A 24,457-nucleotide genomic window follows, 5' to 3' on the forward strand; every position below is an offset into this window, starting at 1 on the left:
CCCGCGGCGTCATCGCGCGCGGAGGGGGCGGGGTCCCGCGATCTTAAAGGGGCCGTGGAGGGAGGGGGGGGGGGGGGCCGGAGAGGTCGGTCCCCAGGGCCCGAGGCGGGGTGGGGGGGCAGGTAGGCCCCTAGGGTTGGGGGGGGGGCGGCGCTTAAGCAAGGCCTGGGTGGGAGCTCTAGGTAGGCCCCAGGGGTGAAGGGGGTCCCTAAGCAGGGCCGGGGGGGGCTAGACGGGGCCTGGAGCGGTGGGGAGGGCCCAGGTAGGCCTAAGGGGTGAGGGGGGGGCTTAGGCAGGGTCTCGGGGGGGTCCTCGGGTAGGGCCTAATATAGTGGTGGGGTCCCCAGGTAGGCCCCAGGGGTGAGGGGGCCTCTAAGTAGGGCTGGGGAGGGGAATGGGGGTCCCAGGTGGGGCCTAGAGTAGTGGCTAGACCTGAGAGGGGGTCCTGGGCAGGGCCTTGGGGACAAGGGGGGGATGTCCCCACGCAGGTCCCAGCATTGAGGGGGGGGACCATAAGCAGGGTCCGGGGGGGGGTTGCCCTGCCAGGCCCATAGGTGAGGTGGGGGTCCGGCAGCATGGCCCAGGGGCAACGCGGGGTGCCCCCAGCCCCAGCAGGACCCAGCCCAGCTGGCTGTCTTGTCAGGCAAGAGCCTTCCCAGAGCCTGGGGCAGCACTGGGGGAACTGGTGGGCGAGGGAGCCCCCAGCTCTCTCCCTGCTTCCTCCTGAATTGCACCCAGCGAAAGAAGCCGCCTCTGAGTTCATGCATAAAAGATCAATGGAAATGGTTGGTAACCTCCAAATATTGTTAAGCTTAATTAAGCCTTAAGGACCGTGAAGCATCAGCAGGCAGAGCTGCTCGTTAGCACAGTGACTGCAGCCTGAGCTCCTGGTTATGTTGGTTCTTCTAAACCGTGTCCTCGTGGTTGTTGTTACAAGCCCCGAGTGCTTCCCGGGGCCCTCCACAGGACCCTATTTTCTGCCTCCCTGCGGCAGGGAGCCCCTCGAGACCCTCCTTTCGGGGGGCAACATCCTGCCACGGGACCCATTGGCTTTAGCGTGTTCTCCCCGAACACGTATGGGGCATGTGAAGAACGGGTTCCTTTCCGAAGTGACTGTGGTCTCCCCTTCTTGCCCTAAGTATAGCCAAAACACTGCCGAGAAGGTGAAGATGCAGTGAGGCGTGTGCATTTCTCAGGCTTGTTCTGCCCCGCTGTTCCCCTTCATCCAGCAACAGCACAGAGGAGACCTCAGTAGATCCATGGAAGCAAAATACCTCTTCGATTCACGCACTCTTTTGCCTTGTATTTAGGGCTGCATTTGCAAGAGTGGGCAGTCCCCCCTCTTAACACCAGCCCTGTTCAACAAAGCTCTGGCATCTACCTCACTTAAAAACGTTGTGGGGTTAAAGGAGGAGAGTGAGGTTTCTCATGATAATCTTTAGTGAATTTGGGATGAGTTATGGGGGCTAAATACCGTTACAAAAAATCTGTTGAAGGTGTTGCCTGCTGAAGATGGATCCACCAGCAGAAGGTGCAGTCGGAGGTCTGGAGCTGTGCATAGAGAAGGTATGATGCAATCTAGTAGTTATATGAGTAAAGTCTTGTTTAAAAAAACAACTTATATGGATGGCAATGAAAGGACCATGATACCCCCTTCAAGTGTAAAATTCCACCTTTTTTTTGTGATTTTGATAAACTTTCTGGCTGCATTTTGCCAGAGTTTGAGGGCACAGCTCGCTCTTTCAAGCTCATTTTCAGGCACTGCAATCAACAATATCATTGTTCTCTTCCCTATTTAAGTGAACTTCTCATGAATAATGTACTGGCTGCCTGATGAATATGCACGTTGGCTGGTGTGCCTGGGAGGGCTTCATCAATAATTCATGCCCAGAAAATGTTCTTCACCTTGCAACTGTACAGGAACCGTAAAAAAAAAAAATATTTACCCTTTAAAGTGGGAGAGAAGATGGCTTGAAATCTGCCCACGGAAACGTGGAGTGAGGTGTGTTGTACTTAAGTGTGGTGAAAGTAAGTGAAGGGGAGAGCACCTCCAGGAAGGAGAAGGTGGTTTCTGAGGGACTGAGCCCAGATATCTTCACAAACCCAACCCTGCAAAACCCCAGAGCTCGCTGGAACTGCTCAGGGTTAAGCCTGTTCAGCAGCTCCTGGCCTCAGACCCTAATTTATTCTAACAAACGTGCCTTTTTCCACTCTCCTGTTACCAGTACACAGAAAACTTCCTTGCAAAGAAAGAGTGGAAATGCTCTGCGAGGTGGGAAAGGCAAGGAGAGAGCGTTTCCATTCGGTGGAGCCGGGGTCTTCAGAAGGCACCTGCCTTCAAATCCCTGGTGATTGTTTTTATTTGTGTTTTTATCACTGATTACCTCCTTTAAAGGCCTCTTGGGACTCCAAGAGGAAAAAAAACTCCAGTAAACCTCAAAAGCTCTGAACAATCGGTTCATGAGTCGTCTTGCGCCGTGCGGCCCCGAAATGGAAACCTGGAAAAGTCGAGGCGGTTTCTGGATGCCTGGCTGTGTGCCAGCAGACTTTGCTTCCCACGCTGGGCGCTTCTGAAAGGCAAAGGGGATGGTCTGCAAAGAGCCTGGCGCGCCATCGGCGCTGCACCGATAACACGCAAAACAGATAAAAGCGTAAATGGCCGAGTCTGCATTTTTGGGTGAGCAAAGGGCCCACGCTGAAAGTCCTTGTGTAATACACAACACAGGGTTACTTAACCCTGATTAGAAGCAGAGCTGGCTGGGATAACACCCGTTTTTTGCTACTTAAAAGTAGCAAAAATGAAGTAGCAGGAAAAATTCAGCTGATACCGGTGGCCTTATGAGCAGATACGTGTTTGTGAAACTTTACTCATGTGAGTAATCAGAATCGAGAGGTAGTTCGAGGCAGTGAGCACCCTATGGGTGTAGGGCTATAATTAATTACATAAAAATAATGAATAAGCAGTTGTTAATTACTGGATGATATCTTCCACCTAGGGAAAATGCTCTCCTTCCTTCTCCCACCTCTGAAATCGAGGGGTTTCTGTCCTTGACTTTGCCAGGACCGGATTTCACCCAACACTACCGAGTGGCCTGAAAAATCCCATGGAAATTTTAGAGCCTGTTTCCAGCTTTAAGGGGAAAAGCAAAGCAGGGGCCAGATCTATCGTAGCACCAACAAACCTGCGTTAAACCCCCCTGCAGTCTTTAAAAAGCGCATGCTTAAGCTCAGGTTCAGAGAAGTTTCTGAGCAACTGGAGTCGCTTTGCAGCATGGGAGCCAAATTAAAGTCCTGGCTCGCTTTTTCCTGCACTTTCAGCCATGTAAGTTCTTGGAACAGCTGGAATAAGCTGGTTTGTGGCATATATGTTCCTTGCAGGACTGGAAGCCTTTCCGTAGCAAATCAGATGTGCCAGAAACCGCAGGATCAGGTGCAAACCCTCCTCTGACCCGTTGCTGCGTGTGATTAGAGCAGCCAAGTCGGCGAAAGAATCACGGACAAGAAACCTGCAATATTAATTTGGTCACCTACCAAGAGTTCTCGCCGACAGAGCAAGCTCTGGAACAAAGGACACATTCTTGCAGTCAGCATTTTAGTTTTGCTGGCTATTCCTGTCAAACAGTTAATTAAAATCCCCCCTCCCCTTCCAAACAAGCTATTTTCCTGAAGAAAAAAAGCTTTTCAGCACTCATGAAATCAATTCCTCTTCAAGAAAAATTAAAAATGCACTGTGCACCCTTTTCCCCACATGCATTATATTAACCAGTATGCCAATGTATGTAAATGAGTCTGAAATTCAACTCGATGGAAGTATTTAAATATTCATAATCACAGTACAGCATATGCAAACCAGGCTCTCAGCAGACTTGCACTGCAGTCTCCAGTAACAGCTGTACTGGGGCAAAGATGCTTTAACGTATCTAATTTGATTATTAATGAAAACGTGGTCAGCGCTGGCTGTGTATTTGTTAATATTCGTGCCTTGGCGTTAACCTCTGCCAGACGTTGAGCGCTCGCTTAATTCCCGCTCAATCTGAGCGCAGGCTGCAGCGGTAGGTGCTAATCGGCACTGAATGTTATCATATTAAGTTGGTACTAAGAGGCTAGGCTAGTCTAAGTGACGTTAATTAGAGAAGCCTTTCTGTGTGCGCAGGAGAGGACGTGGGATGGATTTGGCCTTGGAAGAACTGCACGTGGTGTTTGCATTTTTTGAACAGGAATGCCTGTTACGTCCGTGCTAATGTATGTACTTGCTCACGGATGATGGGAAAAGCGCTGTGGGAGCGGGTTGTGAATATCTTATGATGAACTGCCAAAAAGGTGTGTTATGAGGCAAGGATTTAAATTAGTCCATTAGCTTTTTCTGCAGAGAAAGACGGATGGTACAATTATTTCCAGCTAATAGGGATGGGAAAGAAGTAAAAATAATTCGGCTTTATCAAGCCATGCTCATTTTTAAGAGGTGCCAATAATTGAGATGTTATGTTGGAGTTTTTGTCCCTTTTTCCCTCCTTTTTTCCTGCCAGGAGACAAGAAGGAAGTTACAATTTTAAAATTGTAAAAGATACAGAATGCAAGATAATAATGTACTCTGCTTCCTTTCTTTTTAATGATTCCAAACAAGCTATAATTGGTCCATAAGTTGGCTTGAAAAGCCACAGAATTGCACCTGTGCTTCTAATGAGCTTTGCAATTACAGAAATAGTTTTCTTCCTTCTTTCAATTATGTAGTGACAAGGTTGAAGTTGCACCTGAGTTCCCTTTATGACGCTTATTTCCTAGCTCCTTCACCCAGTCCGCAAAAAAAAAAAAAAAAGCCCCTCCGAGCCGGCAGACGAGCCCTAGGGCCCAGGACTCGTTCACAAGCAGCGTGCCTCGCACAAGTCTGCACGATCACGCCTGGAAATTAAAATGACCGGTAGGATTCGGAGAGCCTCCGGTAGCATATTCCCTCTCGGAGGCACCCAGAAGCAAATCCCGTCTTCGTCTTGTGAACTATTATTGTCTGTTTATTGCTTCACCCCCAGAGCAGCCCTGCAGCCTCCCAGCTTGACGCTCAAACTTTGCACCGTCGGTGAGCGAGCACGAATTAAGGGCAGCCAGCGCGATCTCCGTTACCGGCCTGCAGCGTATCCCCGTTATCCCTGCGGAAAGGCGCTGCTGCAGGCAAGGTGGGTGCCAGCGGCTACGTGCATCCTCATTTTTGGGACCCCTTGGGTGTCCCAAGGTCCCGTACGTGCCGGTTAGGGAGCTGTCAGCTCCCCTTTTAAATAAACCTCATTTTCAGAGCAGCTCCAAGCGTGGGGTCCGAAGCCCCCCGGACTCTTTTGAGCCCAAAGGAGGGCAGGATCCCATGGGCTCCACTCGTCCTTGGGACGTGCAGCCCCAGAGGGTCGGAAGCAAGCCCTCTGCAGCCCTGCGCGGGGAGTGGGAAGCCGGCCGGCTGGCCAGCACACAGAGGAGCTCAGCCTCCTGCATATTATGCTGGGAGGCTGGATCTGAAGCTAATGCTATGCCGGGAAGATGGAGCATGTTGAATTATTACTGTGGTTTCCCTGGGCAAAGGCCAGCGCTGCTCCCGCCCAGGCTCCTGCCTCCAGCTCCCACTTTCAAGCCTCAGGAAGGTTTTTGGGGTGGTTTCTTTACTTAAAGAAAAGTCCTGAGCCCTGGCAGGCGGCAGGTTCAGCACTGGGGCTCTATCCCAAGCCGTGGCCCTGGAGGAAAGCGGATAAAGAGGGGGGGTGAAGGCGAACAAATTGAATCCTTTGTGCTACCCCGGGGTGGTTCACGTTAATGTGATGATTAATGTATTAATTTATGATGATGAAATGCTGTATTAGGGTTTTGATGAGCCGGCTCAGAGCTGAGGTCAGGAGGGCTGCTCCAGGCGTGATTTTGTGGGGTGGTGCAGAGCCTGGGGCTCCCCCCGGCACTCACCCCGGCAAACTGGGGACCCGGCTGCTTGGGGTTTGCAAAGGGTGACCCCAAAGCTGGGGGGGCTGCTGCTGGGAATGGGGTCGGGGGCTTTGGGAGAGTCAGGGATTTAAGCAGGCTGGGATTTGGAGGAGTCTGGGATTTCGGGGTCTGGGCTTTGGGGGAGTTGGGGGTGGGAGGCTGTGGGGTTTGGGGGTCCTGGCACTTCAGGGTCTGCATTTTAGGGGAGACTGGAATTGGACATGGCTGGGTTTTGGGGGATCTGAGTCTTGTGGGGGTCTGGGATCTGGGGGGCTCTGGCTTTCAGAGCAGGGCAGTGATTTGGGCTCCAGTATTTGGCTTTTGGGAGCTTTGGGGCTTTTGGGACAGGACTGAGGATGTCTGGGATTTTGTGGGATTTTGGCTCTGAGTTTGGGGAAGTTCTAGGTTTGGGGGAGCTCTGGATTTGGGGGTGCTCTGGATTTAAGATGCCTCGGGTTGGGAGGTCTCCAGGCTGGGGGGGTGCTCCTGTTATAGGGGGATCCAGACTGGGTTTGGGGGTGTCTCTGGGCTGGAGTGACTCTGGGGGATCTCCAGGCTTGGAGGGCTCTTGTTTTGGGGAGTTTGGGATTTGGGGAGGCTCTGATTTGGAGGTGGGGGTCTTCTGGTTTGGGGGAGTCCCAAGCTGTGGAGCTCTGACTTTGGGGGTCTCAGGGGGCTCTGGTTTTGGGGCCTGGGAGCTGGAGGGAGGTCTGGTTGCAGGATCTCAGGGCTGAGGGGCTCTGGGTTTGGGGTCTGGAGGGAGCTCTGGTTTTCTGGTCTGTGGAGCTTTGACTTTGGGGGTCTTGGGGCTGGAGGAAGCTCTGGCTTTGGGGTTGGGGAGCTCAGATGCAGAGGTCTGGGAGGGCTCTGGTTTGGGTGTCTCAGGGCAGGGGCCTGGAGGGAGGTCTAGTTTGGGGGTCTTGGGGCTGGGGAGCTCAGATTTGGGGGTCTTGGGGCTGGAGGGAGCTCTGGTTTGGGGGTTTCAGGGCTGGGGAGCTTAGGTTTGGGGGTCTTGGGGCTGGAGGGGGCACTGGTTTGGGGGTCTTGGGAGCTCAGATTTGGAGGTCATGGGGCTGGAGGGGACACTGGTTTGGGGTTCTCAGGGCTGGATGCTCTGCCTTTGGAGTCTGGGGGGGTCTCTGGTTCAGGGGTCTCGGGGCTGGGGGCTCTGGTTTGGGGCTCTCGGGGCTGGGGGCTCTACCTTTGGGGGCTGGGGGCTCCCTGTTTCGAGGGTCTGTGGGCCGGGGGCTCTGGGGGAGATGTCTCTGGTTCGGGGGGGGTCTGTGGACCGGGTGTGGGGGGGGGGCCCCGTGCGCCCCCGGCGGCAGCGGCCAGCGCGGCAGCCCCGCGGATGCGGCAAAGGCCTGCGCATAAATTATGTTCATGACGCAGCAGCTAAAAAACCCCCCCGGAGGAGGGAAAAAAAAAAAAAAAAAAAACCCAAAACCCAAAACCCACACAAAACCACTCAACCCGACGGAGAAAAAAAACCCACAACCCATCCTTCCCCCCCCCCCCCAAAAAAAAAACCAACCCAACTCCTCCTTTCCCCCCCCTCCCTCCCCGGGTACGGGGGTCCCGGGGCCGCTCCCCGCCTCCCCCCCCCCCCCCCCGCCGCCTCCCTCCCCTTTGTGCCGCCGCCGCCGCCGCTGTGAGATGAATTTTTAATTATTCCCCGGCAGAGGAGAAGGCGCGGAGCAACGCGGAGAAGCGCGGAGCGGTGCGGATTCCCCCCCCCCTCCTCCTCCTCCCCTTCCAGCCCCCCCCCCTCCCTTCTCCCCTTCGAGCCGGTGAGTGCGGGGCCGGAGCGGGGCCGGGGCCGGGCGGGGGGCGGCGGGCCCCGCCGCGGTGAATATGCAATGCCGTAATTAGCATAATTTATATATTTATGATAAAGAGTGATATGGAGGTGGGGGGGGTGTGTGGAAACCGGCGCGGAGGGGAAAACGGCGGAGAGAGGGGTGCAGCGCTTGGGGGGGGCTGGATTTTTAAGGGGGGAAGGGTAGGTCGGTGGGGGTTTGGGGGGGGGGATCGGGATTTGGGGGGGGCAGTGGGATTGGGGGGGGTGGTAAATTGGGGAGAACTGGGGACGGACGCACGCCACGAAGAGTGGGGATGCAGATGGGGGGCACCGGAATTGGGGGCGGGGGGGGGTGGTGGTGTTAGGATTAGGGGATGCCAGGGGAGACCACGGGTAGGTGGGGGTCCCTGGGGGGACCCCGGAGCTGGGGGCGTCCAGGAAAGGGGGAAAGAGGGGGCTGGCGAGCCCCAGGGCAGGGAAAGGGGGTGACTGCCCTTGGGGGGGGGGGGCAAGAGAATTTGGGGGCTGTGGGAGACGGGTTTTGGGGTGCAGGAGAGGAGAAACAGGGCTGGGGATGAATAGTGCTGGGGGGGGGCAGGACAGGAGGAAAGTGTTGGGGTCCTGCCAGGGGAGGGCAAAGGGACCCCCGGGGTGGGAGACAAGGGAGTGGCCCTGCCCTTGGGGTGCGGGTGCCGGGGGGGGGTGCAGGTGCCAGGCAAGGATTTGGGTGCCCAGGCGCTCGGGGGGGGGGGGGGGGAGCAGAGCCCGGGGGGGGGGCGGCTGTTGCAACTGAGCGGGGTGGATGGAGGGTAGGGCTGGGGGGGTACAAAGGCATTTTGGTGTGCTCTGGCACAGTGTCGGACACGGCATGGGGGGCTGCAAGGGTTTGGGGGGGGCTGTGCACCCCTGCAGGGGGGTCCCTCCCCCGGGGGCAGATCCCACGGCCACCCTGAGCCCCTCGGTTTGCGTTTCAGGGTGGGGGGGACCTTCCCTGGGTGCTGCAGAGCCCAGGCTGGCAGAGGACCGACAGCGCAGCGGGATGGGGGGGGGGGACCGTACGGGGTACGGTGGGTCCTGACCGTCCGGGGAGGGGGGGAGAAATGCAATGGGGGGAGGGTGCTGTGTTCACTCCTTCCCTACGGAGGGGAGGAGAAGGGCTGCCCCCCCCCACTTAGACCCATCCCCAGCACCTGCAGCCGCAGCCATCTCAGGGTCAGGTTTGGTCTTCAGGCGATGAACCCCGCTTTAAAAGTCCCTGAAGTGCTGCCCCCCCCGATTGCATTTCATGGGACCGTAGGCTCAGTGGGGGGACCCTGTGCCCCCCAAACTGACCGTGATGTCCCTCTGAGATGTCCTGGACCCTCGAGGTGGCTTCCAGTCCCAGGGTGTTGGCAGGACAGAGAGCGATTGATGCACCGGGCACTATTTTGGGGGAGACAGATGGGAGATCCGAGTGCGCCGGCTTGGGAGATCCGAAATCTGCTCCTGGTTTTGCCACGCTCCTCTGGCATGACCTTGGGAGGTGAACTTAATCCCATCATGTCCTCTGTCTATGTGTAGCCGGAATAAAAATACTTTCCTGTCTCTCCGGAGAAAGGAGCAGATTCCTGGGAAGTCACCGTAAGCTGATCCGGCTGCTCCCCATGCCGGGACGAGTCGGCCAGGGTTTGCATTGCAAACAGGCAGCAAAGAGGGGACCCCCATCACCCTCAGCATGGCCACAGAGGCAGGAGGTTGTATTCGGGATCAGGCTTTTGCCCCCAAAACCTCGTGAAGGTGGGAAGCAAAGCAAAGATGAAGAGATTCAACCAAGGCCGCACAGCCCAGCGGTAGCAGAGTGGAATGCAGCGCGCCGGTCTCCCGTGCATCTTCCCTATTCGTGAAAAAACACGACAAGGCCCGGAGAAAAATGTTTCTCTTTACTGGGGCAAAGAGGATTTTGCAAATAACGGAGTTAAACCGCCAAACTGGCAAGAAAGCCTGGTCAACTGGTTTTGGGTTTTCCCCCTTTTTTCAAGCAGGTTTTGGGACCCTCCGCCGGGTATTTCCTCTCCCTTGCCCGGGCAGCAGACGCTCTGATGAAGCGATTAAAGGATCACCTGTGTTTCTGTTTGGGATCGGGGTGCCGGAGCGAGCTGCACTTGTGAGAGGGCTCATCCCTGGCAGCTTTATGCAGGCTGGGGCCAAATCGATGCCAACCAACCTCTCTATGTCCTGCTCCGGTGCCGTTTGCATATCTTGAGCGACATAATCCAGGCTGGGAAGTGCCTGCTACGTGTCAGCAGCTCCATTTTCTTCACCAATGCAAATTCCTGAGTCAGCTCCTGCCCCAGCAGGCTCGCCACGGCCATGCGTCCAGGCTCAATGTAGCCCCTCGGTTTGTTGATAAACTTTATGATCAGCCCTGAGCGGCCCCGGCTGCGCCTTTGGAAGGTGAGTTGGGCCGGTAGATGAGTTTTCCCGGGATTCAGCGGCCTCAGCCCTGGCTGTGGGGTTTTCCAGGCGTGAAGTTGACTCAACACTGTGGATGAAGGACGCTGGGGAGCTGCCATGTCTCCTCCAAAAGCCTCCCAGCAGAAAAAAACCTCTCTCAAAAAAGATTTCACTGTCCTGCCGGTACAGATGCCGCCAGCTTTCCCTTACAGCCCCGATCTTCAGGAATTTAACAGCTGGCTGTAAAACCATGCTCAGCAAGGCTCTACATCGGCTGGCTGCAGTCCTGTGCCCGGACCCGAAGCCCTACTGTGGCACCGCGCCGGCGGGGTTGCTGCAGGGCCAGAAGAATGGTGGTGGAAATGGGGTAGAAATTAGATTTACATCGTTTTGCTGCTTAGCGGAAAGGTTTTATTTCAGAGGTTGGGGCTGGCCAGTTTGGCTCCTCTCCCACCAGAAGAAAATGCCTGGTTTTCTTTTTCCTCCTGGCTTGCGGAGGGTGAGCTCGGGTACAGGGATGCTTGCCAGGCAGCCCTGGGACGCGTGTCCTTGTTGGAGATGGATGGTTTTGAGGTCTGGCGGCAATGCGTCGCATCTCGTCCCCTGCCTCAGTTTCCCCATCAGTATATGCAGTAAATTCTTAAAAGTGATAAAGTTTAGAAGGGTAAAAAGGCATTTTAAGAGGGAAGCTGATTTGTGAGGAGGGAAAAAAACCTTGCAAACTGCTCGGCTGCGCTTCGGTCCAGGTCTCCACCACTGTGACACCTGGAAATATGCTTTGAAAAATAATTCCCTCTGTTGACATCATTTCCAGCCTGATCCTTCTGCTCCGAACGTAGTGAAAAAAATCACGCGAGCTGGCAAGACCGCAGCAAGGGATGCTTGGGGCTGCGTTGTTACCCTAACGCTTCATTTCCAGGGAGCGGGACCACGACCCAGACCTGTCCCCCTTTGCATCGGACACAGCTTTGCTGGGAGGTGTCGGCGTGTCTGTACCTCCACGTGTATTTGCACACTTGCCCCGTTGGGGTGTGAGCATGCAAACCCACCTCGGGGCAGGAACCGGTGTCTTAGCACCGGCTTTTGGGGCTTGTCTACCTGAAGCTGGTGTCTGCTTATGGCGCATTCAGACTCCTCAGCCTGGGATCCGAGTGTCCATCCAAAGGAATTAATCCAAGATAACGACAGCGAGTAATTAGCGAGCGGTAGTCGTGTCCAAAATGTCTTCTGCGCGAAGCAGGTTTAATTAACCTCTTAGGGTTTCTCACCTGTGGCAAGTTCGTTCAAACTTAGATTTCCACCCACTTGGGATCCAAGTGGCTACATCTCTGACTCATCAACACTTGTAATTAACACGGCAATTATATTCACAGTGAGACTCGGAGCATCTTAAATTATCCTTCCCTTTTTTTTTCCCCCCCTTCTTTTTTTTTTAAATATTATTATTATTATTTTGTGCATTTCATTTCCTTGCCGCCATCTGTTGCGAAATGGCTGTCTTCTTGCTGTGTGCACTTAACACCACCATCTGGACAAATTATTTGTCCCATTAATTGCAAAAAAAAAAAAAAAAAAAAAAGTGTGAAGAAACGAAATGAAATGGTACTGCCGACCTGCCGAATGTCTGCTACAGGAGAAGCAGCCCACTCCGAAATCCGAAGCATGCCGCCAAACTGCATCGAGCCTGACATTATGAAATGTCTGTTTAATCGTCTAGCACACTAATTGGTCTCTTTGCACAGCACCGAGAAAAAAATCTCTCTCTCCTCTTCTCTCCACGTTATTTGAGTCTTCCCCCACGGGGCAGGCCTGAACAGATCTGCAGCTCACACAGAGATAAATACAGCGGTCAGAGCAGGGATATTATTGCCCTCTGCAGCCTTTCGCCACTCCGATTGTGCTAGAATAAATCTGAGGTTCTGAGAGAGGCTCTTTAGCGTAGGCTGGGATGGATCGGGACAGATAACGGCGAGGTCTGGTGTTTGCAGCGGTGTTCAGTCCTCCTTACATCACCAAACTCTGAGCCTCTGAGAAAAGCCAACACGTGCATTAACTTCTCAGTACCACGGGCTTTAGGGGCAGTTCGCCATTTCAGCTTGAGTTCCCAAAGCTCCTCTGCCCTTCGGCAGCAATGAGGAGCCATAAGGGAGAATTAAGTTGCAAGGATGGGACGCTTTTGAGTTGTCCCCTCTCACCAAGAGCTTGATGCACGGGATCTTGTTGCTCCTCATCGCTTTCGGGGAGCGCGGGAGCAGGCAGAGCTTGGCACAGAGACAGCTCTGGTTTTTCTCTCCCTACAGCCTGAACCCGGAGTGCCGCAGCCCAGCAGCCCGCCCCGAGGAGCAGGACGCAGCAGCCAGCCCCGTCTCCTGCCAGGAGTGTCCTTTCAACCCAGAGCAAACAGTGAGTGAGTACCGGGGCTGCCGCCTCTCCCCACACTGCCCTGAAGATCACCGCAGCAATCCCACGGGATTTCGGCTCCGTATTCCCCACGCAGCAGCCCGGTGCCCCCCACCGCTCCAGGCCCTGCTCTGCAGTGGCTCTGCGGGTGGTTTTGGGTTTTGGATGTGTCCCAGCTGTGCAGGAAGGGTCTCCCCACAGACCGAGCAGCCCCTCCGCTGCCCCTTCCCTTCCAGCTGCAGTCATTGTGCCCTCACCTGCCAGTTTGGGATCCCAGTTTGGGCTCAACTACCCGCTCTAAATGAAGACCCCTATGTGACAGCCGGAGTGGGGAGCTGGGGAGGGATCCCTGGGGCGGCAACGGTGGCAGGGAGGTGCTGGGATGAGAGGAGGAAGCTTTCCCACCTCTTCCAGGCTCAGGTGTAGGAAAAAGCTGCCACAAGACGCTGGGGTTTGCTCCTCGTTAGCAAAGCCCTAGGGGCTGCTCTGCTTGTGCCGGGATCCATCCAGGCCAGCATGGTCCGGTGGTGCAGGGGGAAGATAAAGTGAGAGACAGCAGCTACCTGGAGCAAGTGGATGACAGCCCGTGGGGTGAATTCAGCAGGACTCAGGGTCAGAGCACCTCCCATGCCCCCAGCAACCCTCCCCATTGCCAGCTACTCTCCAGAGAAGTTCAGAAAGCTCCTCTGGAGAGTTTTCCTTCCCTTGCTCGCTCTTCTTGCAGCGGGACACTTTGCTCCTTTGTTTTGCTGGTTTGCCTGCACTGCCTGCCCCTTGCAGGCAGCACAAATATCCCTTGCTCCGGCTTCCTCACCGTTTGTCGGGCTCTGGCTGCTGGAGAGCTCATTAACTTTTAATAATGCCAGCTGCCTGCATAAGCTACTTGCTCGTCCCTTGCTCTGTTCTCTGTTGCACTAGAATAAATTGTTAATTAAACTGTGCACCAGCATCCCAAGGTGTTTGTCTGCTCTGAAGCTAAGGCCAGGTTTAAAAATTCACAGCGGCTACTGGAGATCAGTCACTGGCTGCTCTAAAAGTCCTCACTGAATCTGGCAGTAGGACTGTTCTGGGTCCTGTGTGAATTTTTGGGTTGAGCCTGGCAGGGCTAGGGAAGGAGGAGAGCTGGGGTGAGCGGCTGGCGAAGGAAATAGCCCCATCTCTGCTGGGACCCCAGGCGTCACTTCACTGCAGATAATAAATAATGAGTGGTGTGTACAAAAGCCAGCCTAAGGGAATTAGATGCTTGGCCCCTGTTGAGTTTCAAATGAGAATTTGGCTCTTAATTCAATTTAGGCCCCTTTGGATCAACAGGATCCGAATAACTATGTTTACTAATTGCATACAAGCACCAGCTCTGGCTCAGGATATGCTCGGTGGCCTCAGCAGGAGCCTGGTGGCTTCTAAGACACAGAGAAATGATAAAGGGCTTGTAAAACGGTGCCGGGGGATGTTTCCTGCATCCTGGAAGTGTCTCCTGGGCTGACGTGACGGGCCAATGTATCACAGCGGAGCAGAGCGGCAGGGGATGCCCGTGCCGCACCAGATTCCCTGGCAGAAGTGAAAAACAAGGGGTGAAATGCACTAACACAAGTTTGGGGCTGAAATTCCCTTACGGATGAGTTGTGAGCCTGGGGAGGCTCTGCCCGAGCTCTGCCTCCGTTTAACACACTCGGCTTTGCAGAGCTTGCCGAGGGCTGAGCTGGCTGGTCTGTGCGATGCCAGCATCCCTTGTGGGGCAGAGACAGGATCAGGCCCAGCACAGAGGTGGTCAGCACTGGAGGTGAGCAGACGCTGCCCAGCATTTTGGGACAGCTGGGACAGGGAGAGCTGGGGTCTGGCTGCACCTACCAGCATCAACGTGCCTCCAGGCTCCCAAGCAGTTACACAAACAAGGACACCTTTGCACATGCATCGAGTAATTTTGAATGTCATCCAGGCTGGCTGGTTAAATGCATCCCTGAGATGTTCCTAATAAAAAATTCATAAGCCTCTTATAAAGGCAATTATGCTTCTGCAAGGTAGCGAGGGGACAATACGTGACCAAATGAGTTAATGAAGGGTGTTGGAAGAGGAAGAGTTGCCTTCCAACAGGTGTGCCGAGCCCCTTCCATCCATGAACGACTCATTTCACCAGCTTAATGAAGTGTCCCCATCAATTTAGGTCCCCTCAGGAAAGAGCAAATTGACTCTCCTACTTCTTGCAGCCAGCATCAGGGGCTTGGGAGAGCTGCAAAGCGTCATGCCGAGACTTTGGGGACCTGCTCTGGGCTTCAAATAGGAGGCACAGGTGGTTTCATGTGGTCCGTGCCTGGTTTTTTAGAGTTTTCAAAGGAGGCTATAGGAATTGCATCCTCATCTCCCAAAGGGAGAGAAGAGGTGGAAAGGCTTGGCCCTTGCAATAACCCTTCCCTTGCTCTGCTGCCTGTATATTTGATGTTCACCCAATAAATTACGCTACCCCACGTCCATGACCTCTTCGCCAAGAGGACGGGAGGTGGTGGGAGGTACCCGAGACACCAAAGCCTCCCCTGGGGAGGAGCAGGCATCCCCACGGCACAGGGCAGGAAGGCATTAACAAGCTCTGCGGTGCCCTGAATCGCAGCCGGGGCCAGTACAGAGTGGGAGAGAGGTGGGTGGTAGAGCCAGAGAGGAGCAGGGAAGCAGTGGGAGAGACCAGGTTTGCTCTGCACCCTGGGTTGACCCAGCGTGTGACCCCCCCAAGCCACTCGCTGTGTCAATGACGAACCCTCCCGTGTTCCCCACTTGCAGCATGTGGAAGGTCTGAGCCCTCTCCCACCTTCGCCGGGACACCATGGACACTGAAGCCGTGCAGCCCCAGGAGGCTTCGCTAACGGTCAACGAGCAGGTACGGTCATCGCCGGCTCCATCCCCACTGTACCCCTTCACACCCCACAACCCAGAGGGCCACAGGGTGGGGATTTGGGGTTTGGAGCCCCACTGTGTGCCCTGGCACCGGGTGAAAAACCATCTCACTCCTACCCCATGCTCACGACCACCCTGTTTGCCCCCACACTTGGGCATGGAGATGTTCAGCCCCATCTTTTGGAGCTTGGTTGCCTCATCTCGGGTTTTTTTAACCACAAAGAGGAGGCGTGCGGTCCTCATTCCGCAGCCTTGCTGTTTGCAAGAGATCTTTGCTCCAGGGTTTGGCTGCCTGCAGCCACGAGAGAGCTGGAGGAGCAGCAGGTATCTCTGCTCGTCACTCTCCATGTCTCCTCAATACGGGAGAAATCGTAGCTTGATTTGGAGGGCTCACCCGACCCTGGGTCACACCCCCAGGGCTGTAGATCAATGCTCGCACTAGTGCTGCAGGTACGGTGGTGCCGGCTCTGCCGGGGGTGCTGCGGCTGCTGGCAGCCGTGTTTTACCTGCTGAAGGCCTGCTGATGCGTGTGGAGCTGGGGTATATCAGAGCCCAGAAGCTGCTGATTAATTAAAGCAGCAAGGTGCTGGGGGGGGCTGTGATCCCCCCCATCCATCCCTCCTTGAGGGGACGGGGTGGGCTCTGCTTGGTCTGTTTTAAGGATCACCCTAAGACATTTCCCATGGGGCAGGGGGAGCTCCTTTGCTCTGCCCTGGGGTGCGTGGCCTGGGGGACACGGCCGTGGGGTTGGGCACCCGGAGCTGATGGATATTTTGGGGCACATCTGCAGGTTATTGTCATGTCCAGCCATGAAACCATCCGAGTGCTGGAGGTCGGCGTGGACACCCCGCTCCCGGCCGAGGAGGACCGGAAAACCTTGGAGATGCCACCAGGGGAGGTAGCACGGGGCTCCCCGGGAAAGACCGGCCACCCAGGCAGAGAGGAGGTCCCACCCAGCACCCAGAGCTCATGCAGCGGGGAGGCAGCCGGTAAGACACCTTCCTTCCCCAGGGCTCATTCCCTGCGTTGCCCCTGGTCTGTCCATCCCTGCAAGTGAAGTTGGGCTCCGGACCGCTGGGTCGGAGCCGGGAGGATGAGCTGCACCCATCAGCGCAGGCAGACTCACACCCTGCTCTGGAGCATCCCCATGCCAAGCTGGGTTAGGAGTTAGCAAAAACAATCCCTCCTCCAGGAGGAGATGGGGAAAAGCATCCTGCATCAAGGACAGCCCTCAAACATGTGCTTAAAATAGCGAGGACATTTGTCGATGAGATGTTTTGCTGGGGAGCTCGGTTTTCCCACAGCCACATAGAGCAAGGGCTTGGGTTTCCTCTCCCCAGCCCCAGGCTGTTCCAGGGTGCCGAGCTCACTGCGGGTGCGTCCCTTCTTGCACGGGAATGCAGCTCTGGAAATAAGGCTTTGGGGAGATCCTGCTCTATTCCTTGCTGCTTTTTGGCCGGCACCCCAATTCTCCTGCAGGTCCATCCCAAATCTGCCTGCAAGCGCCCCTGTCCCATCCCCTTTCCTGCCACTCTTCTGCTTTATTTATTAATAGGACTTTTCTCTGGTTGTCACCTCTGTGCTGTATTCAGAGCACAACCAGATTCCCGTGTTTTTGCCAAAAAAAAAAAAAAAGGGCAGGATTGTAGCTTGTTTAAGGCCAGTTGGTAAGAGGAAGAGGCAAGTGTCCCTCCGCACTGGGGGATGCTCTGGTCCTGCTGCCGCAGGCTGGAGGGGAGGAAAAGCACAGCAGGCTACACAAAACCCATTGGACCTGGCAGCGTTGCTGCCCCGTAGCACAGTCTTTGCAATTTGGGAAGTGCTGGGTGTTATCTGTGCTTGGTTTTGGTAGGAAATAAAAAAAAAAGCTTTTTTAAATCTTGCAGACCTGTAGTTATTTCTGGGCAAGGAACCAAACCCGAGAAATGCCTGGCTCTTAGATGAGAAAAGTATTTATTTGGTAAAACTTTTTTTCTGCCAAAGGAAAAGGCAGGAAAAGGGTGTTTTTCTTTTTACAAAAATAGAAGATTAAGTGGATTTTATACTCGCGGGTTGCCATTATTAGAAGTTGAGCAGAATAAATACAAGAGGTTGCTCAAAAAACAAGTAGCTCTTTTGCAAGTAATAAATATGGATTAGGAGCAAGGTTTCCTCTTACTCAGATGTTCACAATAACTATGAAATATTATATATTCTGTGAATTTGGGTGCAGGGTTGAAAGACACCCAACGAAGCTCAGCCCACGGGGGACACCCCTCTGCTGGGTGCTGGCTGGGCGATATCGGTCCCTTCCCTTTCCAGCTCCCCCTTCCTGGGTGAATGGTTCGGGGGCTGACACCGCTTTAATTGCTGCTAATTTTGGAGCCAGCAGCTGGCGGAGGAAAATATCTCCTGCCGGATCCGACAGCCCGAGAGAGGCGCACGCAGCCCAGCAAACCGCTTACATGCCACCGCTCCTTTGTATCTCCTTAACTCCCCTATTCCCCACACTCATTCCTCCCGAAATGACCCAAACCTCTCCCTTCTCCCTCCTTTGCCTCCTCCCCAAAACATCCCATAAGAAGCCCCAAAGGCCCTTCCCCTCCATCCCACAACCTGGGCAGCAACCCCACCTTGGGGGACCCAGAGCGCTGTTCCCGAGGATGCCCCACGCTGGGTTTCACGCTGGCTCCATGGGGCTGCAGCTCCCCCGGGACACCCGTGGGAGGGTGTTCATTCCCTGGGTGTGTGTAATTTGGGTGCCCCCCACCCTCACCCCCATCCTTTGCACAGACAAGCTGCTATCGCTCAACCGGCAGAATCTCTCCAACCCATCTCCTCTGCCCTTCCGCAGGCAAAGCCAAAACGGCGGCCGGAGCATCGCCCAGCACCGTCCCCTCCGTCGGCACCTTCAGCCACGCCACGAGCCAGCAGCCGCAGACGTTGGCCCCGCTGGCCGTGCAAGCGACCCCGCAGGTAACTACCCTGCAGCCACGGAGCGGGGCGGGAGAGGAGGGAGAGGGCTGGGGTGGAGGGGGGAGGACAAGGTGGGGACCCCCGGGGAGGCGTCCGCTTGCTGTAGGCAAACCCCGAGGGCAGAGACGACCGCTCGTGGCGCGGGGTGTAGGACCTACGCCCCGAACCAAGGCGGTTTCCCTCTGCTTGGCGCCCTCGCCAAGGGCCTTGCGCCGCCGAGGTGCTGCCAGAGACGCGTCGGGTGGTTTGGGGGGGGGGGGGATCCCCCCCAGCGTCTCCCCACGGAGAGGGGGACTCCGCGGAGCTGGGAACCCAGCTGCTGAGATGGGAGGGACCCCGGGCCGCCTGGCCGCCGGGTCTACGCGCCCCTTTGCAAAGACTTATGCTCCGCTGATGCTATCTGCAGTGGCGTTGATTTTTGTTCTTTTTTAAATCTTGTTTACTTTTGCAGGTCTTGACTCAGGAAAACTTAGCAACAGTTGTGACAGGAGTAATGGTTCCAGCAGGGACAGTTACTCAACCTCTTCTTATCCCCATCAGTATTGCAGGTCAAGTGGCAGGTCAGCAGGGGCTGGCTGTGTGGACATTTCCTACAGCAACGGTCGCTGCCCTTCCCGGATTGACGGCTGCTTCTCCTACAGGGGGAATTTTCAAACCGCCTATAGCCAATTTGCAAGGTAACCGGTGCTCTCCTGCTTTGCAGCCTCCTTAATTCGTCCTCCCCCAGCTTGTGCCGAATCCAGGCCGTCCTCTCCAGGAGGGGTCTGCAACGGCGTTTTATTTTGGGGACTTGTTTGCGGCTCCACCTGTACAAAAGGTGCCAGGAGCGTGGGAGAAGGGGAGGGCAGGATGAGGACAGCGAGAGGGAGGAAGGCAGCGCACAGGGATGGGATGTGAGGTCCAGGTTAGATTTGGGGCTCTGGGTATGGCACCCCCTTGCAGCGGGTGAGGTTCTGCAAGGGGGGAGACCTGCGGGCATGAGAGCAGGAGGATGGGTGCCTCTCTGGCGCTGCCCGTAGCAGGATTCGTGCTGTTCCCTGTAAGAGGGAATCGTCACCTCTTGAGCTCCCGTGAGGGAAGGAGTCTGTCCCAGGAACAATTTGCGGAGAGGGGAGATGACAGGACCCCCGAGGTGCCCCTCACCCTCTGTGCGGGCAGCAGCATCTGGTTAGGGTTAGACCCAGCACCCCAGCCGGGCAGGATGCGTCCTGCTGCAGCAGAGGGGCTCGGCTCTGCCTGTTACACGGGAGCTGGGGGGACCTTTCTCTGCGATAACACGAGCGTGCGGAGGTGAATCACCTGGTGATTCGGTTCCCTTTGGGAAGGGACAGTGAGCGTTGAGGGGGACACTCAGGGTCTCCTCGGTGTCCCTGTCTCCCCGCCGGCTCACGCTCTCTCCGTCTCTTTGCTTCGCAGCCGCTGCCGTACTGAACACAGCCATCCAAGCGCCGGTGCAGCCTGCCCAGCCGCTGCAGGCTGCGGTCCAGCCCCGGCCGCCCCTCCAGACCCCCGGCGTCTTCCCCACCGCGCCCGGCCAGCCCCCCATCCTGCCACAGCCCGCTGCAGCACCCACGCCGCCCGTGGCCAAGCCGTTAGAGACGCAGACCCAGATCACCGTCCAACCTGCTGGATTTGCCTTTAACCCTGGCATAGTAAGGAGCCTGGCAGCCCACAGCGTGGAGCCGGGCGAGTTCGGCACCCGCTTCCCTTTATCCGGTGCCTTACGTGGCCGTGGAGAGCCGCGAGAAGTCGTGCTTCCCTGAGGACGAAGCACTCTGGTTCAGCCATCGTCTCCCGGGGGATCGTGCAAGATCCCAGCCTCAGTTTCCCCATCCCTGGTGAACGACGAGCGACCGCGCAGGCAGCTTTGCTTTAGGCAAAATCTAAAGGATGGATTTAAGGACGTCAAGGGACTGCATCCCGTCACGGCGGCGAGGCAGGAGTCACCCTGCCACGGGGAAGGGGGTGGCCGGCTGTGCGCGGGGGGACGCGGTGGCCTGGGGTGACCCACGTCTCTGACCCCCGGCTTTCGGTTCTCTGCAGATCAGCGCGGCTTCTCTCGGGGGCCAAACCCAGCTCCTCGGCTCCTTGGCAGCCGCCCCCGTGATCGCAAACACCATCTCCAGCGTGCAGGGCATCACGGGCCAGATCCTGACCAACGCCCAGGGCCAGGTACCGCTGAGGGGGGACCTGCCCTTGCAAACCCACCACCCGCTGCCCCCCCCAGAGGGGTTGTTTCTCCTGGGAAAGGAGGAGACGGACGCAGCCGGTGTGTCCCCCACCACCTCGGGGAAGGGTGTTTGCAGGATGCAACCCCCCCCCCCCCCCCAGCTCTGGCTCTCCTCCCTTCGCCCAGGTGATCGGGACCCTGCCGTGGGTGGTGAACCCCCCCGGGATGGCGGCAGCCAGCCCAGCCCCGGCCGCTCTGCCGGCCCAGAACCTGCAGGTACAGACGGTGACGCCCCAGCTGCTGCTCAATGCCCAGGGCCAGGTCATCGCCACGCTGGCCGGCAGCGCCATCCAGGCGGCCGCCATCAAGAAAACCGGCACCCCCGAGCCCCCCCCCCAAGAACGAGGTGAGCGACGGGCACGGAGCTGACGGCTGCGTGGCCAAAGGGGCTGTCACCATCCCCGGCACCGTGGCTTTGGGAGCACACGAGCATCTTTGGGACCCGGCCGCATGGCTTTGGGACCCGGCCGCGTTGGTTTAGGAGTGTGTGAGCATCTTCGGGATGCAGCCACATTGCTTTTGGGGCACGTGAGCGTCTTTGGGACCTGGCCGTGTGGCTTTGGGACCCAGCCACGTTGCTTTGGGACCATGTCAGCATGTTTGGGACCCAGACGCATGGCTTTGGGACCCAGACACATTGCTTTGGGAGCACATGAGCATGTTTGGGACCTGGCCGCGTGGCTTTGGGACCCAACCACGTTGCTTTGGGATGTGGCCACGTTGCTCTGGAAGCACATGAGCATCTCTGGGACGTGGCTGTGTTGCTTTGGGACCTGGCCATGTTGCTTCAGGAGCACGTGAGCATCCTTGGGACCCGGACGTGTTCTTTGGGACCAAGCCACGTTGCTTTGGGGGGACATGGGCATTTCTGGGACCCAGCCGCATTGCTCTGGAAGCATGAGAGCATCACTGGGACCCAGCTGTGTTGCTCTGGGACCCAACCACGTTGCTTTGGGAGGACCTGAGCATCTTTGGGACCCAGCCACGTTGCTTTGGGAGCCCGCGAGCAGCTTTGAGACGCATCCCCTCCTGCCCCACCATGCTGCCCCGTGGGGCATCCCACTCTCTGTGCCCACTGAATTTCCCAGCTGGGATGGGACGTGACCAAACCTCACCTTGGCATGAGCAGAGGCGCTGGTTGCTCCCAAACCTACGTGGCAGGACGCCCCAAACCCGGTACCGAATTGTCACGGCCCCATTCCGAGCATGGAGCTGGGTGGTTTCCAGCGTCACCTCTCCATCCCAGCCTGTCTTACCTCCATCATCGGCAAAAGCAATGCGGTGGCCGCTCTCCTGCCACCGCAGGGATGGAGCTGGTGGGCAGGCAGCAGCCCGGCCGTGGCGCTGGAAGAGGGGGAGCCCCTGCTCTGGGGGTGCTGACCCTCCCCTCTGCCCCAGGTCCAGCCCATCCAGCCGGCCCCGGCTCTCTCCCAGCCAGCCGTGGTGATGGCAAATCCTGCCCCAGCGGCAAAGGCTTCTTCTGTGCCCGTCCCCATCACCTGCTCGGAGACCCCCACCGTCAGCCAGCTGGTCTCCAGTGAGTCACCACTGGGGGTACTGGGGGGATGCTGGGGACTGGGATCCCCTGGGAAGAGGGATAACGGAGTCTGGGATCCCCTGGGATGGGGAGAGGATGCGGGGGATACTGGGCAGGGGGGATACTGGGGGGATGCCGAGGTCTGGGATCCCCTGGGATGGGGAGAGGATGCTGCACGCCTGCATCCTGCATCCTTGGGGATGACCGCTGGCACCCAGCCTTCGTTATGGAGCCTAATGAAGGGGATGCTCGTTATGGCGGGGGGGGGGGAGGCGGATCCATGGCCGTTTCACAGCAGCCCCCGCATCCCTCCGCCGGCAGAGCCCCCGGCTCCCAACAGCAGCGCGGAGGAGGACGGGATTAACCTGGAGGAGATCCGGGAATTCGCCAAGAACTTCAAGATCCGACGTTTGTCCCTCGGCCTGACGCAGACACAGGTGGGACAGGCCCTGACGGCCACCGAGGGACCGGCCTACAGCCAGTCGGCCATCTGCAGGTACGAGGGGCTGCAGCCTCGGGGGGAAATGGGGGAAAAGGAGGAGAATTGGAGAAAGGGAGGAAAGTCGGAGAAAAGAGGGAAAATTAGACAAAAGGAACATTAGGGAAAGGGATGAAAACTGGAGAAAGGAAAATGGGAGAAAGGGAGGAAAATGGGAGAAAAGGAAAAACAGAAAGGGAGGAAAATGGGAGCAAAGGAGGAAAATGGGAGAAAAGGAGGAATAGACAAAAGGAAAATTAGGGAACGGGAGGAAAGTTGGAGGAAAGGAAAAATGGATAAAAGGAGGAAAAATGGAGTAAAGGAGGAAAATGGGAGAATGGGAGGAAAATGGGGGAACGGGAGGCAAATGGGGAAAAGGGAGGAAAATTAGAGAAAGAGGAAATCTGGAGAAAGAACTGGAGAAAAGGAGGAAAATCAGAGAAAAGGAGGAAACCTGGAGAAGAGGAAAATGGGAGGAAAGGAGGGTGGGTGAGGTCACCGCCCACGAAGCTCCTTGCCGCAGCATCACTCCCCACCATGGTCTCGCCCGCCGAAGGCAGCAGTGCCCCCAACCCCGTCACGATGTGTCCCCCCCGGTGTCCCCCCCTGTCCTCGCCACATCCCTGAGGGTTTCTCGGTGCCCGCTGCAGGTTCGAGAAGCTGGACATCACCCCCAAGAGCGCCCAGAAGCTGAAACCAGTGCTGGAGAAGTGGTTGAGCGAAGCCGAGCTCCGTAACCAAGAGGGGCAACAAAACCTGATGGAATTCGTCGGGGGGGAACCCTCCAAAAAACGGAAGCGCCGTACCTCCTTCACCCCCCAAGCCATCGAGGCTCTCAACGCCTACTTTGAGAAGAACGCCTTGCCCACCGGCCAGGAGATCACCGAGATCGCCAAGGAGCTCAACTACGACCGCGAAGTCGTCCGCGTCTGGTTCTGCAACCGCCGGCAGACCCTCAAAAACACCAGTAAACTCAACGTCTTTCAGATCCCCTAAATAGGGGACGGGGACGGGGACGTCCCCCCACCCCGTTGCCCACCCCGACCTCCTGCCATCAGCACTTTTGCCACCGACTTTGTCCCCCAGCCCCGCGGTGGGTGCTGGGGTCTCCACCACCCCACCGTGCCCGTAGGTGTGTCCGTGTGTCCGTCCCCCTTTCCTCCACATCACACATGACCTAAGCGTGTTCGCGTCAGGTGTCATGCCTGCCTCATGCCTCCTCTTGCCTGTAATGTGCGTGGTGACGGACCCCCTGCCTGCACGCACCGCCTCTCCTGCCCCCCCCAAGTGTCGTCGTCCCCCCCCAAAAAAGGAGTGATTTTCATTTTTTGGCCGTTTTCCTGTGTTTCCGAGGTAGTGTCACGGCTCGCTAGGGGTAAGCCCCAATTTAATTTCACCCCCCCTTTGATTTCAGCGGTCCCCCACCTCGTGCCCACCAGTGCGAGGGACTTCTCGGTGCGACCCCCCCACCGTGGGGACATCGCCGTGGGTGATGGTTGGGGACTTCACTGGCTTCCCACCGCCCCAAGAGGGTTTTGGGGGGGTGAACCCCATAACGGAGGCAGCACCCCCTTCCCTGCCTCCCTCCACGCCGAGCCTGGGGGCCAGGCAGGTTGGGGGGCTCCATCCCTCGACCCCTCTCGCCCGGGGAGCGATGGGGAGAGGCGACGGCTGGAGGGGGGGAGTTTGGGGGGACAGGGAGGGGACGCTGGGTCGCCCCGCTAGGGACGCGGCAGACTGATGCACTTGATGTAGTGGTGTGAAATAAACAGTATTTTTCTTTTT

At 56.8% G+C, this 24,457-nt stretch overlaps 1 protein-coding gene and 1 long non-coding RNA gene across 2 annotated transcripts; both read left to right on the forward strand.

Annotated features, from left to right (window-relative positions):
- Nucleotides 1–292: 292 nt before the first annotated feature.
- On the forward strand, nucleotides 293–3,958 carry LOC115350935. The gene is made up of 5 exons (XR_005934010.1): nucleotides 293–785; nucleotides 1,497–1,566; nucleotides 1,801–2,002; nucleotides 2,233–2,677; nucleotides 3,379–3,958. It is a non-coding gene; the product is annotated as an uncharacterized LOC115350935 (long non-coding RNA).
- A 4,918-nt stretch (nucleotides 3,959–8,876) lies between these two features.
- POU6F1 (POU class 6 homeobox 1) lies at nucleotides 8,877–24,455 on the forward strand. Its single transcript, XM_030037050.2, is given in 12 exon segments — nucleotides 8,877–12,596; nucleotides 15,359–15,455; nucleotides 16,263–16,461; nucleotides 18,306–18,427; nucleotides 18,879–19,104; nucleotides 19,844–20,079; nucleotides 20,471–20,599; nucleotides 20,784–20,951; nucleotides 20,953–21,003; nucleotides 22,056–22,194; nucleotides 22,516–22,690; nucleotides 23,323–24,455. Coding segments are annotated over 11 exon segments (1,845 nt in total). The 5' UTR covers nucleotides 8,877–12,596; nucleotides 15,359–15,401; the 3' UTR covers nucleotides 23,669–24,455.
- The last annotated feature ends 2 nt before the right edge of the window (nucleotides 24,456–24,457 follow it).

This window comes from Aquila chrysaetos, chromosome 15, assembly GCF_900496995.4.
Source record: "Aquila chrysaetos chrysaetos chromosome 15, bAquChr1.4, whole genome shotgun sequence".
Taxonomy (NCBI): Eukaryota; Metazoa; Chordata; class Aves; order Accipitriformes; family Accipitridae; genus Aquila; species Aquila chrysaetos.